General features: G+C 42.4%; 1 protein-coding gene across 4 annotated transcripts in view; it reads right to left on the bottom strand.

The window, feature by feature from the left end:
- Nucleotides 1–270: 270 nt before the first annotated feature.
- Nucleotides 271–13,521, bottom strand: part of LOC119436073 (tigger transposable element-derived protein 3-like) — a 61,865-nt gene continuing 48,614 nt past the window's right edge. For 3 of the 4 annotated variants that reach the window (XM_037702818.2, XM_049655475.1, XM_037702820.2), the window contains one exon: nt 271–13,230. In XM_037702818.2, coding sequence (XP_037558746.1) covers nt 11,887–13,230 — 1,344 coding nt within the window. In that variant the 3' untranslated portion in view covers nt 271–11,886. The remainder of the gene's footprint in view (nt 13,231–13,521) is intronic. The other variant, XR_007463171.1, reaches the window with a different exon arrangement.

Below are 13,521 nucleotides of genomic sequence, written 5' to 3'. Positions count from 1 at the left end.
TTCTACAATCTTTCAGTTGATTTGATTTCCATTTTTTTAAATGCAAAGCATTTCTTGCCGGCGGCTTTGTCTGTCCCTCCCGCGGCGTCCCACACCCCCATAGCGCATGCGCGTCCCCTTCCCCTCTCTCTCCTCTCCTACGCTCCCCCCTTTCTCTCCTCTAGGAATCCTCTACGGAGCAGCGCCCACATCCCACACCCCCTCAGTGCATGCGCGTCCCCTCCCCCTTTCTCTCCTCTCCTACGCTCCCCGCCTTTCTCTCCTCTAGGAATCCTCTACGAAGCGGCGCCCGCGTGCCACACCCCCACAGCGCATGCGCGTCTCCTCCCCCTCTCTTTCCTTTTCTACGCTCCCCCCTTTCTCCTGTAGAAATCCGGGGCAGCGCGCACGACAGGTGGTGCGACAGCTGCATACTCCGCTGGGGGCGCCACGGTAGTTCCGCGGTATGAAAATGACGGAGCGCGCGTGCCTCATTCTCTCTCCTGTGCAGCGTCGCAATGAGCGCTCGGGCCGCTGCCGCGAAACTATCTCCCGCTCAAGCTAACCAACTCCCCGCTGCTTCGCAACCACACATGGTTCCCTTTAGCGAGAGATGGAGTAATTTTTTATACAGTATTTAAGTTTTTTCAAACAAAGGTTTGCATTGGCAAATTCTACAATGCACGGCCAGATATTAGCCAGTTGAATTTCTGATAGCAGCTTGGTGCTCCCGGAGGGAGCATGTTAAAGCAACGTCCCGTCTGCCCATAGTACTTTTTGCCACACAAAAGTGGAATGACGTAAACTCCTACTGCGCATGGCACGGGCTGCTCCGTGTGCTTGATACGGCAAATGGTCTTGGACGCCTGCTTGGATGCCTACGCTCAAAAAATTAAATTATGGGGTTTTACGTGCCAAAACCAGTTCTGATTATGAGGCACGCCGTAGTGGGGGACTCCGGAAATTTAGACCACCTGGGGTTCTTTAACGTGCACCTAAATCTAAGTACACGGGTGTTTTCGCATTTCGCCCCCATCGAAATGCGGCCGCCGTGGCCGGGATTCGATCCCGCGACCTCGTGCTCAGCAGCCCAACACCATAGCCACTGAGCAACCACAGCGGTCATATCGTCTACTTCCTTTGTCCAAGAACATATACAAGTTAAGTCTCCATACTGCATGCTTCAACCTTTCAGAGCAACTGCTAGCTGTTAAAGGGGAAGATAAAGGCAAACAGTCAGGCTAGCCTGGTAGATTGCTTATTTTGGTAGTAAATCTGCTTAAAGTTAAATAAGATTGCTCCTATCAGTAAAGTTAGTTGAGCTTAATACCAAGCAAGTTACACAGAGGTACTCATGACAGCAGAACTAAACCAACAAATAGAGCAGCATGCCAACACACATCATTGCTGCACTGTCGATATTGAACCACACTGACCATTCATTTTACGTACTTGCCTTGAGCACTGTATTCAAAAATTACATGATAGAAGATCCTGGGCACCTTCAGTCACATTAACGCAAACAGTATTGGAGTTTTAGCCAGTATGTAAATAGGCTTAAGCATTATTGTTTTAGACAATCAGTAAGGCAGAAATGCTAACAGCAGCTCTGGTAATGACATCTGGTGACACTATGTTCATATCAGAATGTGCTTGAACATTCCTCTGTTCTGTGACCTTTTTAAGTGGAGAAATGTATAGCATTTGCAAGTTTGCATCACTGTGAAGATCTTAATGCCAGCACTTTAAGAGTACACGGTGATAAAACGAAATCACACGCCCAAGCAATGCTTCAGGCATAAGAGCAATATTGTCTATTCATATTTTGCAAGGAATGACACACGTGCAACTTCAATTTAGTGTGAACTAGCAAACATTTGTAATTAAAGATAATGAGGATGTACCTTATGAGCACACACAGAAGCATGAATTCACGTGAATAAATACAAATGTAAATGTATAAATACAGCTGCACACACACTGCAATTCATACAATCATACACAATGTTGATGAAAATTAAGATAATTTAGCCACTGCTAGTATTGCCTATGCAATTCAAATCAGTGATTTAAAAAAAATAGACATTAAAGTAAAGTTCAATACACAGTTACTTTCTTTTCACTAATAAATAATGCATGAGTGCTACACATCCAATCTGATTGCACACTGAGTTTTAGATTAGAGGATGCAAGAACTTTTCTTGGGTCTTGCTGAGACTCAAACCGTTTGCGTATGCAAGAAGAGCCAAAGCCATTCTCGTCTCCTAATCTAAAACTCTCTAATGTAACCTACTCACTATCAGGCAATGTTTTCAATGCCTAGATTTTTGTATAAATTTTCATGTCAAATTAACAGCTACCTTAAAATGCATATTATGCACACTCATTACTCAAGAGCAAGAGCACAGCAATAAAATATTCTGGGAAAATTATACAGTACCTTGTTTTACTTTTCCTTGTGCAGGTTACAACATTACTGATAAGAGTACTAAAAAATGGCACAAGAACTGCTGTAGCATTCAGAACAGCACTTAAAGCAATAAAATTTACCTGTGACCACAAAAATATGCAGAAAGGTATCACTATCTTTTTTTATTATTATTTATTCACACTCACAGCAAAACACCTCAAATATTGAGGATCCTAAACAGTGGTTCTTAAGTAAGACAAGCAGTAAAAAATTTTCCCTGCATATGAGAATACTGCATCTTCTAACATTTTGATCTTGAAACAGCTAACACTGCTTCCAAGATCATTTGAATTTTTTAGAAATTCTGACCACGTTTGCATATGAATGGGTGTGCTCTAACAATGCTTAAAGACTGCTTGTGCTATGCATAGGCCAATATACAGGGTGTCCCAGCTAACGTTAGCCAAGCTGTTCCAACGAAAAAAATATTTAAAGGCACCCGAACCACCCCTTAGGCTTGGTGAAATAACATAGTCCGCAGGTAGTATACGCTGCTGCTGTGAACATCTCAGCCAAGATTTTCTGTCGTACGCAGTGCGTGGACCTCGCAGCAGAGTGCGAAGTGTCCAATATACAGGGTGTCCCAGCTAACGTTAGCCAAGCTGTTCCAACGAAAAAAATATTTAAAGGCACCCGAACCACCCCTTAGGCTTGGTGAAATAACATAGTCCGCAGGTAGTATACGCTGCTGCTGTGAACATCTCAGCCAAGATTTGCTGTCGTACGCAGTGCGTGGACCTCGCAGCAGAGTGCGAAGTGTCCTTTCTCTCAAGTGCTTTCTTTTCAAACAGAAGCCTGCTTCTCACTCTCTTCTGGACACTTCATTTCATAATAAAGCGGATTCCCATATGTGGCTTCTATTAGTAGCTGTGGTCGGCTACGTAGCGTAAATACCGTGGCCGCCGCGGGGTGCTGCCACAAGTCCACTGGCTAAGTGCACTACGGCTCGCTGAGGACAACCACGTTTGGCTAACGTTTAGCGTATCGTAGGCACCAATATCGAAAGTCATGGCATCTATGTTAACATCCAAAATTAAATTTGAATTGCGCGCCACGGTGACATTTAGAAGACGGAGCATTGTGGCCACACCCCCCTCCGCCGTAGCCTTCGCAGTACAAAACATTGTAGAATGAACGGGAGCACAGCGGAGGCCCGTGTTTTATTACCAATAACTCCGCTTCTGCTAAACGCATTGAAGTACTTTTTGCAGCAAAGTATTTCTGAAAGAGCCTATTTTCACTCCAAATGCCTCCCTATACTTTGATAAAGAGTGGTTCAGGGCCCCTTTAAAAAACACGGTGCAAGATACCATTTTAAGACCTACGGTGTTCGGTCATCAGAATACTTACGACCGAACACCAAAGGCCTTATAATTGCATCTTGGACCGTGTTCCTTTCATCTTTTTTTTTTCCGTTGAACAGCTTGGCTAACGTTAGTTGGGTCACACGGTATGCCAGAACAAGGCTTTCCTAAAAGACCTACAGGCAAATTAAAATGACTGGCTAGTGGTCTACTGCAATTACAATCCAATGGGAATTCGGAGCCTGTGGGCTTCTATTTCTCACGGAGGAGGCCACGCAAAAGCGCATCTCCTAAATTTCTACTAGGCTAAATATCAATGCATTTACAATTCGTTCTGCTCAGGCCCGTGTATTCTAACAATTTGCACCCACCTACTCAGCACAAGCACTAGTGCAAGAGTGCTAATGCATGTGTGCAGAACGCTCATACCGGCAGCACAACATCAAACACTGCCCACGCTCTACTACTGTCTATTAAGTGGAGCGTGAGGGTGCATCTACTTAAGTTTCTTTGTCGTTTTACAGACAAGCTAACCATGTGTTGCTGGCATCTGTGGGAGACACGCTTGTTAAAAAATGTCCGCTGAAGTCACCTGAACGCATGAAATAAATGTCTGATAACTGCTTGGTTTTAACATACCCAAGGCTACACCTGGGTTACGAATGGCTATGAAGGCAATGGGAAGTCTCCAACTTTCGACCACCTTTTTTAATGTGCTCTGAAATCTCAATACATGAATGTCATTGAATTCTGCTACCATTTAAATGTGGCCACTGCAATGAGGTATCAAATTTGCAGCTTCATACTCAGCGATCAACTCAGTTAGAGCACCAGTCATAATTATTTACTTTTGCTGCAAATGTACATGCTTTTTCACAATAGTGGAAGATGAAAAAGATCTTCAGGAAATGAGACAACACTGAAATTCTAGCACATTCTGCTATAACTTGGGCCTAGCGTATTACGCAGAACTATGCTAATAGCGCAAGCAAAAAAAAGGTGTATTAAAGAGTCACTGAAGGTGAATGTTCCCCTCACACAGACTAGACTGGCAGATCACTGTCCAGGAACTGTCTTGGCATTAGCGCCAATGGAAAATAAGACCAATAGCATGTAACATTACAAATTAATGGTAAGCATTCTTTCCCAATGCTTAATATGCACAAACAACAATGACATTGGTGTTGCAATATCCTACTTCATGCAGCTCTTTGGCACATCAGTAGTTGCTCCACAATCCTTAATATTAGAAACAGAGACAAAAAAAATTACGAGGACCACTGAATGCCTCCCAATGTCCGACTCTTGGCATACAAGCATTCATTGTACTTAGTTGCTGAAGCAAGGGTCAATGACATTGCCATGCATCTTAAACTTGGGGACTTTTTCCTTCCTTATTTTGTCTCTGACCTTGAAAAAAAGGCTCAGTTGTCTCCCAAAAGTGATCAATCTATCTAGCCCGACTTAAAATTTTCTCAATAATGTCGTTATTGATTAAAAATGGGTTCTACTGCCACTGAAACTTTGCCACTGCTTCATTTGCACACATATCAATGCAGCAGAAAGTGTGGCCTAATCTTCAGGAGGTTAGCTTGTTCCATAATGCTTGAACTGACCAACTTTAGATACAATAAAATTTAGCAATACAAAAAAAAGGAAGAAAAAAAACAATAAAGTAGTAACATCCTCCTTAAAGTACCTCAAACGATGTGCTAGTGGATGTAATATTGCATTCAGTGTGAGCTGAAGGCGCTCATGTGCAAAGCCTTCGAGAAAAAAGGGGAGAGGGTACTGCCATTTCAGCAATGCACATACCCCTGTGCTTTCTTTCCGTTGTCTGCTTTCTTCGCGGAATGATTATACACTGGGCCGCCAAACAACTATCACTCCACTGCAAAAAGGGGAAAAAGATTTCGCAGCAATCATTGACGGTGACTGTCAATGTAATCGAAAAGCCAAATACTACTAGAAAGCTATTCACTTTATTAAAGGAATGATGCGCTTGAAGGCGTATATTTGTTGCAATGAGGACATTTAGACAGCATTTGTTGCTTCTTTGGGCAATTCCATAGAGAACAGAGCTGTTAACCAGTACATATGTAGTGGGGCATGTCTACAACAAAGCTGTACTCACATCATCATTCATTGTTTATGTTCACAACCTCCATAAGAGCCTTGGATGTTCAATGAAATTTGATGAAATATTTATTTTAGTGTTTTAAATGGCATAGCTAAACTCATAAGTATGCGAGAACTACGTTCACATCAAAGGTGTTTTTAATCTGCTACATTTGCTGCTCGTGTTAGGCAAAATGGGCCCTGCAACTTGGTTGCATGAGAGCATGTGCTCTTTGTATCAGTGCCTTTGTATCTGCAGTGAAAGTCCGACCACTAATCACTGATCCCTAAAATGGGCAATAGAGCTAAAGAAAGAGAACTATTCATGTTAAAATGAGGCGAAGTGGAAGCAAGCATGGAGAGCACAGCAAGCACAGCCAGGCTCAGTGCACACGAGGGGATCGACGGAGAGAAGGTTGAATAAATGGAGGAGCGCGGGCGCGCAGCGAGCTCTATACGTGGTAGCAATCATGGTGGTGCCTAGTGGTTTAGCTCACTGCAGTTTGAAGTGCTAAAGAAAACGAAAGAAAAAGAAAAAAATCTTGTCACCAAACCTAAATATAACGTGCAGTTCCAAGCATTCCTACATGCCCTCGTGATATCCCCACAATGAGGTAGTTACTACAGGTGGCTTGCCTACAATGACAATGGAGACACGGCCACGATGCTGCCAGCATCTTTGCCCAACATCCACAATGTCAGTAACTTGCTCCACCCACAGCTTTGATAGCATAGGGTGTGTATGAGCGGCACATGTTATAAGCAATTGTATTAAAACAGAGGGCAGATATTAGTACAGTGAAATCCCCTTGATACAACCTTCACAGGAACCAGAAAATAAAACGTATCATCCGAAAATCGTATTATCTGAACATAATCGTATATAAAAAAAATAAACGGTATATAAGAAAAAAACTTATCCCTAAAAACGTATTATGCAGAATCGTATCAACGAAATTCCACTGTAATGGGCCTGCCAAGAGTCATGTACTGTACTGCTGTCGCATGTGAGTAACATTGAAACTGGGCATTTGCATGGGACTTTTTTTGTCATTCCGACAATCTGACCACAGAATTTCTCGCACACACCTGCTGCGGTTAAGCAAAATAACTATTCCAGTGCAGATCTGGTGGCACTGCCTACATTTTGGAGAATTTTGTAGCTGTAAACTTCCTTGCAGAGTGTCGGGACAAAACACAGCACCACTGAGACAGCGGGACCATGTTTGCAAAAGTAGGGCCTAAATTGAGATGCCTGGTCACTTACATATATACATTGTGTCATGCCATTTCAACAAGTTCCAAATTCACCAGTGCGTGAATATTTGATAAGTGTCTTAATTCACACAGCTAATAAAGTTATAGTACTTTCCCAGAGTCAAACATACTGAAAACAAAACAAAAAAATCTTCAAGCCACAATTTCATTTGTGCAAGCCTCCATTATTTCTTCATTAAAGGCTATTCCATTCAACTCAATTCATTCTTTCGGATTTTTGCCATGTGGCATGTGGCCCAAGCTTTAGAATCAACAGCACATCACGAAACATGGCCATTGCTAGAATTCTGAAATATCAGCCACTTGAAATGCAGCAGTTAGTACAAACACCTTTACTTCCCAAAGCTGCCACAAGGCACAGCAGCTGTCGTAACAAAGCTGTGAGTAAAGTTATTGCTATTTAACTACCAATTTCATTATAACACAGCTCTCTCGCAAAGTTCCTGACAACAAAAATACCACAGCAGCAGGATTGGAAAATGTGTGAGGCATTTCAATGACAAAAAAGTACTACAGTGCACCGCACTTATAATGATACCACATACAACTTTTATGTTGTTTGTAATCATGAGCCACTTTTTAAGATTAAGAAAATTTACATCAGCTATGTAAAAACAAAAATGCAGCTTTGCCGAAAATACAATGCATTGATAGCAAGAGCAAGCACACTATAATGTGCAGTAAGGCTCGCAGTGTTCCACATAGTATCAGCTGCAGTAAACACACAAAGCACTGCAAACAATTTGCACTACACAATTTGTTTGAAGCCAGACTTCATAGCAGGAAGCCTATGGTCAGCCTACTTTGCTTAACTTATTTCATCTAAACACTTGATCCAGACAGAATCATGCACTGTAATCTGTTCTGCACAAGCCAGCTCACGAGTTCCTGCTCCTATTAGCAAATGCACTTTGTCAGCATCCCAATGCACACTTGTTTGAAACATCACTTTTCTAAATGAAAGATCACCATTTCAATAATCACAGGTGTCTGCTATTCTTTAAGCATTTTATTTTTGTGTTGGAACAACCATGTGATGATGATCATTACTGGGGAACAACCCAGACAACAGTCTATGGCATCAACATACAACACTGCCAATGCAGCTGCTATGGGACTACAACAGCTGGATGTTTCCAGATAAGATGGAACAGGTGACCCAGGTAACCATCTTCAAATTTGAAGAAATTTACATATGCTGCATATTTCTCACCTAAACAATACAATTTGGAACTTGATTTGAAGGTAAAAAATGTTTTCTCGTTTACAAAAAACACTGTGCCTGATAACATCAAGAGCCCTTTTTTCAGGAAAGTCAATAATTTCTCCACTACAGGCATATATTGTAAGAACGCAACATATTCCCCGAGTGCAATGCTTTTTCTGACTTGAAAAGAAGTGGAACCTGCAACAAATTTTATTACACCAGTTTGTGGGTGTCATTTTTGAAGAAGAGAAATTGCAATGACACCACATGGCGCATCACATTATTTAGGAATTTATTAGTGGAAAGGTTTTAAAGGAAGAGCACAAAACTTGTCCATATTATACATCTATGTTATTTCCAGGCCAAATTTTGTGGCTCCGGCAAACGACTTTCTATTTTAAAATTTCACTCAAATGAAGTGGTTTAGTGAAAATGTAAAATTTTGAAACATCACTTTCTCAAGAAGGCCACTTAAAATTTTTTCCTACAATGCACAAATGAAAGCTGAAGATATGCTCCATCAATCAGTAGTTACCCAACAGGTTATAAAGTGACAAATGTGGCCAATTCAGCTTATTGGCCGCTGCAAGGATTTTATGCTGCAAATAAGGTAAAAATGACCCCAGAACAAATATGTCCATCAGATGCTTAGGGAAATGTTAACAGGAATGCACCAACAATTTAATTTACACTGATCCCACATATGGTATTAGGTACCTTCATCATGCGCCATGGGGTAGACCAGCACCTGTACAAGTGAATCACTGAAAGTGCTGTACTCAGCAGGAAAAAAAAAATTAATCCTGAATTTTTGCATGCCAAAACCACGATATGATTATGAGGCACGTCACAGTGGGGGACTCCTCAATTATTTTGACCAAACGGGATTCTTTAATGTTCCCTTAAATCAAAGTACACAAGCGTTCTTGCATTTCACCCCCATCAAAATGCAGCCGCCACAACAGAGATCAAACCCGCGACCTTGAGCTCAGCAGCGCAACACCACAGCCACTAAGTTACCCTGGTGAGTGCGGTAACTTGGCACAGTCAGTGCAACTCTCCTGCTATAAATATTGCAAACGTGTCTTTACACCGCATGTATACAAAAGAACTCGGACACTTAAGACATGAAACGTTTATTTTATCCCAGCCATCAGCCATGGCATTAAACACCCTGTGTGACCCAAAATCATCAACGGTGCAGCAGTAACATACAGCCTAAAGAACTAAGAATTGGAGCAGAGAAAGAATGCTGAGAACTTCGTAGATCCGGGAGCAAGCAAGTGAATTCTTATTAGCCTTTGAAAAACTTTTCTACCCCTTTTGTGGAATAAATACAACTGAAACCGCTCACGATAAGAGCGTGTGAAACAAAAAGTGACCATGTTCAAATTTCCCACATTAGAAGCAACAATTCAAAACAGAAATTAGCAAACCTCGAATGCTCTCATTTTTCGAGAGACAGTTAACTGAATAAGTTTGAAATGGTGCTTCCTGGTAAATATGCAACATATGTAAATTTTGCCAAAACTGAAGATGGTGAATGTAGCTTCATTTTTATCACCGCAAGTCCTCATCCGACAAAATTATCAGAACTATGCATGCGCAAGCAGCTCAAGCCATGAGCAAACAGAATGCACCCTCGTTCTCAGCCGGGCTGGACACTGCGGCCGCTTTGCTTATCACTTTGCCTTCACCTTTTCGAGTAAATGTAGGGATGACGTTGCACCTAGTTGGCTGCTGTCACATCGTCTTACGGTGACCTAGACCGCCTGTTTGACATGATCTGGGAACTGCTGACATGATTCAGCAACTGCTGTAATAATCCGCATTTAATTATTATATCAGATGCTAATCAGATATAATGAAATCCTTACTTTGGAAATGCTGCTTTCCAGGAAAACAATGCATCAAATGACGTTAAACCATGAAATTCTGCTAACAAAACAATGCCAATATAGGCTGGATGCATTGCAGACACACTGCTCTGTGTGCTTCAAAATTTTGTTGCACTTTCGTGCACTTCAAGAACTGCCTTCAGCCTACATGCAGTGACTGCTACGCGGAATGTGATCATTAGATGCAAGCATCCATAGAAATAAGTATACATTTCAAACATATTTAAGTTGCTAAAACACCGGTTTCTTACAAACTTGTTTACATGTTTATATAAAGTCATTTTTCACAGGTTAAATTGCTCATACATAACCGGAACATATGATCCCTAGAGCTTAGCCGTAGTGCTGAGTCGTCTTAAAGGCAATCTTTTTGACATTGGACTCTCCCAAAATCATAAAGTGGCACCCTTACATAACAGTAAAATTAGAGGCATTTCAAAGGCCATTCCAGATATTAACACAATCAGTTTTAATGATGGTATTTTACAGTTTTGTAAATATCATTATAAGTGCTATACACAGTGGAACAACATTAACAAACACACAGACACCTTTGGAAATGTACTTTTGAGCCTTATCAGGGCATTGGGCTTAAGTCAGCATTACAACACCTGCAGTGCTTACTTCTGCTCTCAGGTGCAACAAGAAAAGTAAAAGCAGCCATTCATGACCACACTTAATTGACACTTCTCAAACACAGCATGCTCAAGAATTGTTCCCATGGCACATAACTGCAGTGCTACAAATAAGAATTTTAGAATAGACATACAAAAGTTTAGGGCCCAAATAAGCTTTGTTCATGGCAGAATTAGGATATGCAAAAGTGGCAAGTTTTGTGGTCAAGCTTTGCATCTTGCTCTTGTGGTGCCACCACAGCTAAAAAGCCAATCTACGGCAAAACAAAAAATAAAAACAAACTAAATGATGTGCATACATGCATTTCAGTGTTCATATCAATTCTAAGTACTAATACAAATAAATGAGAATATCAGCCGCTTTGCAATGATTGGCTCCTGATGCTCAGTCATTTCCATCCGCTCGACTAGCAATGGAAATGCCTTCCCGTTTTGGGTCTACGAGCTTCCAAAATTGACAAGTGATGTAAAAAATAGCAGTAATTGGTTGCTCAACCTTTGCAATTTACATGAAATGAAGGTGATAGGCATATGAACACTATAGGTTGCTCAGAAAGCTAGTCCAATTTAGTGTGAGGTGAGAGCTGTTGCTTAGATGGGTGCCACCATGTTTGTAGGCACAGAACTTGTGGAGCAAGTTTAGGGTGGCCAATTATACCTGAAAAATAGCATGTCCTACACGAGCCCCAAATGTGGTTTTCTTGAATTAATGCAACTCAGAATAAGTGAAGGATACAAGACAAACAAGAAGAAACAGGAGACAGGAGGATGCCTCCTGTTTCCTGTTTCTTCATCTTGTTTCCTTCACTCATTCCGAGTTGCGCTAATGCAAGAAAACGCCATGGAATACAAACTCGCCCAAACCACCACCCAAATGTTGTTTGCATGTCGCACATGCACAATGGATCTGATGCAATATCTTTGAGGCCCTTATTCTACAACTGCATGAAAGATGATTTAATCACACCGGTTTTAAGTGGCTCATATAATACAAAACTCAATGTTGTTGTTGCTGCTGCTGCTGCTGCTGTGGCTGCTGCTGCTGAGGCTGCTGCTTTTTTTTGTTGGCCATCCTTTGCAACCAGAAGTCCTCCATCTCCCGGCTCGATCGGTACCACTCATCCCGCCCTTCCCGCATAGCCATTGTACGCAGGAAATCGATCGCCTTCAGTGCTTCCTCATCCGTTACCTCGTACTCATCCTCTTGGGTCTCTGTTACTCGATCAACTACACCTTCTAAAAAGTCATCCAGGTTGACAAAACGGCAAAACTCGTCATAGGTCAGCCCTGGTGGCACTGAGACATCCTGCATGCCTGTTACACCAGCTCCGCCTCGTGGCAGCGGTGTTCCACACAACGGAAGCCCCACCTGAGCAAACACTCCAGAGACAGTGTCTCCCTTGACAGAATCCCACGACTCTCGCACTAAGTACAGTGCATCAAGTACTGTTGTCTTTCGAATCAAGTCGGCAGCCCGGGTGTTTCGCTGAACACTCAGAGATGCTGAGACCCGCCCATACAACCGTGAACGGTAGTGGGCTTTAAGATTGCGTGCAACCCCCTTGAGTATTGGCTGTGGATGAAAATAAAGTCGCACATTCTCCAGGTGGGCACTTGATGTGTGAGCTGGGGTGTTTTCAACAAGCAGGAGCACACTGCGCTGGTGGAGACCTAACTGCCAGTCCCAGAATGAAAGCCACTCCGTGAAAATGGCAGCATTCATCCGTGCCTTTTGTGCAAACTTGCAAATGAGTGGCAGCCGTGAAGGGTCGTCTGGAAAGGACCGAGATGCTCCACTGTCCCCAACAAGCAGCAATGGCCTCTTCTCTGTACCAGTCAAATTAGCACAAATGAGAAGTGTGATGCGCTCAGTTGCCTTCTTGTCTTTAACCAACTCCTGCTGGCAGCGATCAGCTGGATAGGCCGAGTAATAGAGTGCCGCTTCAGCAGCCGCAAAAACATTGTCGGCTGAGTACTGCTTTAGAAGCGCCACAAGTTCTGCACTGGAAACCCAATGAGGTGGGGTGGAAGCACTTACTCCGCTCAACTGGGATGAGTGGTGCTGGGAGGCGGAGGATTCCTTTCGGGGTGTTGACAGTCCATGCCGCTGTTTCCAGCGGCTGAGCCAGCCATCAGAAGGTTCAAAATGATGGCCTTTTTGGGCAGCCAGTAGGCGTGCTTTTTCCTTTATATCATTGCCCGACAGGCGAGACCCTTGTGCAACCTGGTTCTGGAACCACGTATACAGTTCTTCTCCTACCTGGCGTTCCTTGCCTTCACGTCGCCGTTTGCGGTCATGGTTGCTGTCCGTTTCAAACTGAAGCAGGATTTCTTCAGATTTCTGTCTCAGCCATTGTCAGAGAGTGAAACAAAAAGAAAGAAAAGCAGAGATTGCATATAAGGTTTCCCATAAAGGTACGAAGTGCACAGAGAGCTTGAATTACATAAATAAAAGTTTGCCATAGATTCCTTAGCTTAAATTACAATTAAATAGAACTCTAATATCTTTTTATAGTCCTCAAAACGTACTGCATCCAAACCAGCAGTGTGTGTCAGGGTTGAACAGCAAGATGAAATTCATACATACTGCCTAACCAATTGTTAATTACATTTATTTCTTCCAAAACAGCAG

Source organism: Dermacentor silvarum, chromosome 1 (assembly GCF_013339745.2).
Source record: "Dermacentor silvarum isolate Dsil-2018 chromosome 1, BIME_Dsil_1.4, whole genome shotgun sequence".
NCBI lineage: Eukaryota > Metazoa > Arthropoda > Arachnida > Ixodida > Ixodidae > Dermacentor > Dermacentor silvarum.
This window is presented reverse-complemented; position numbering and strand designations above follow the sequence as displayed.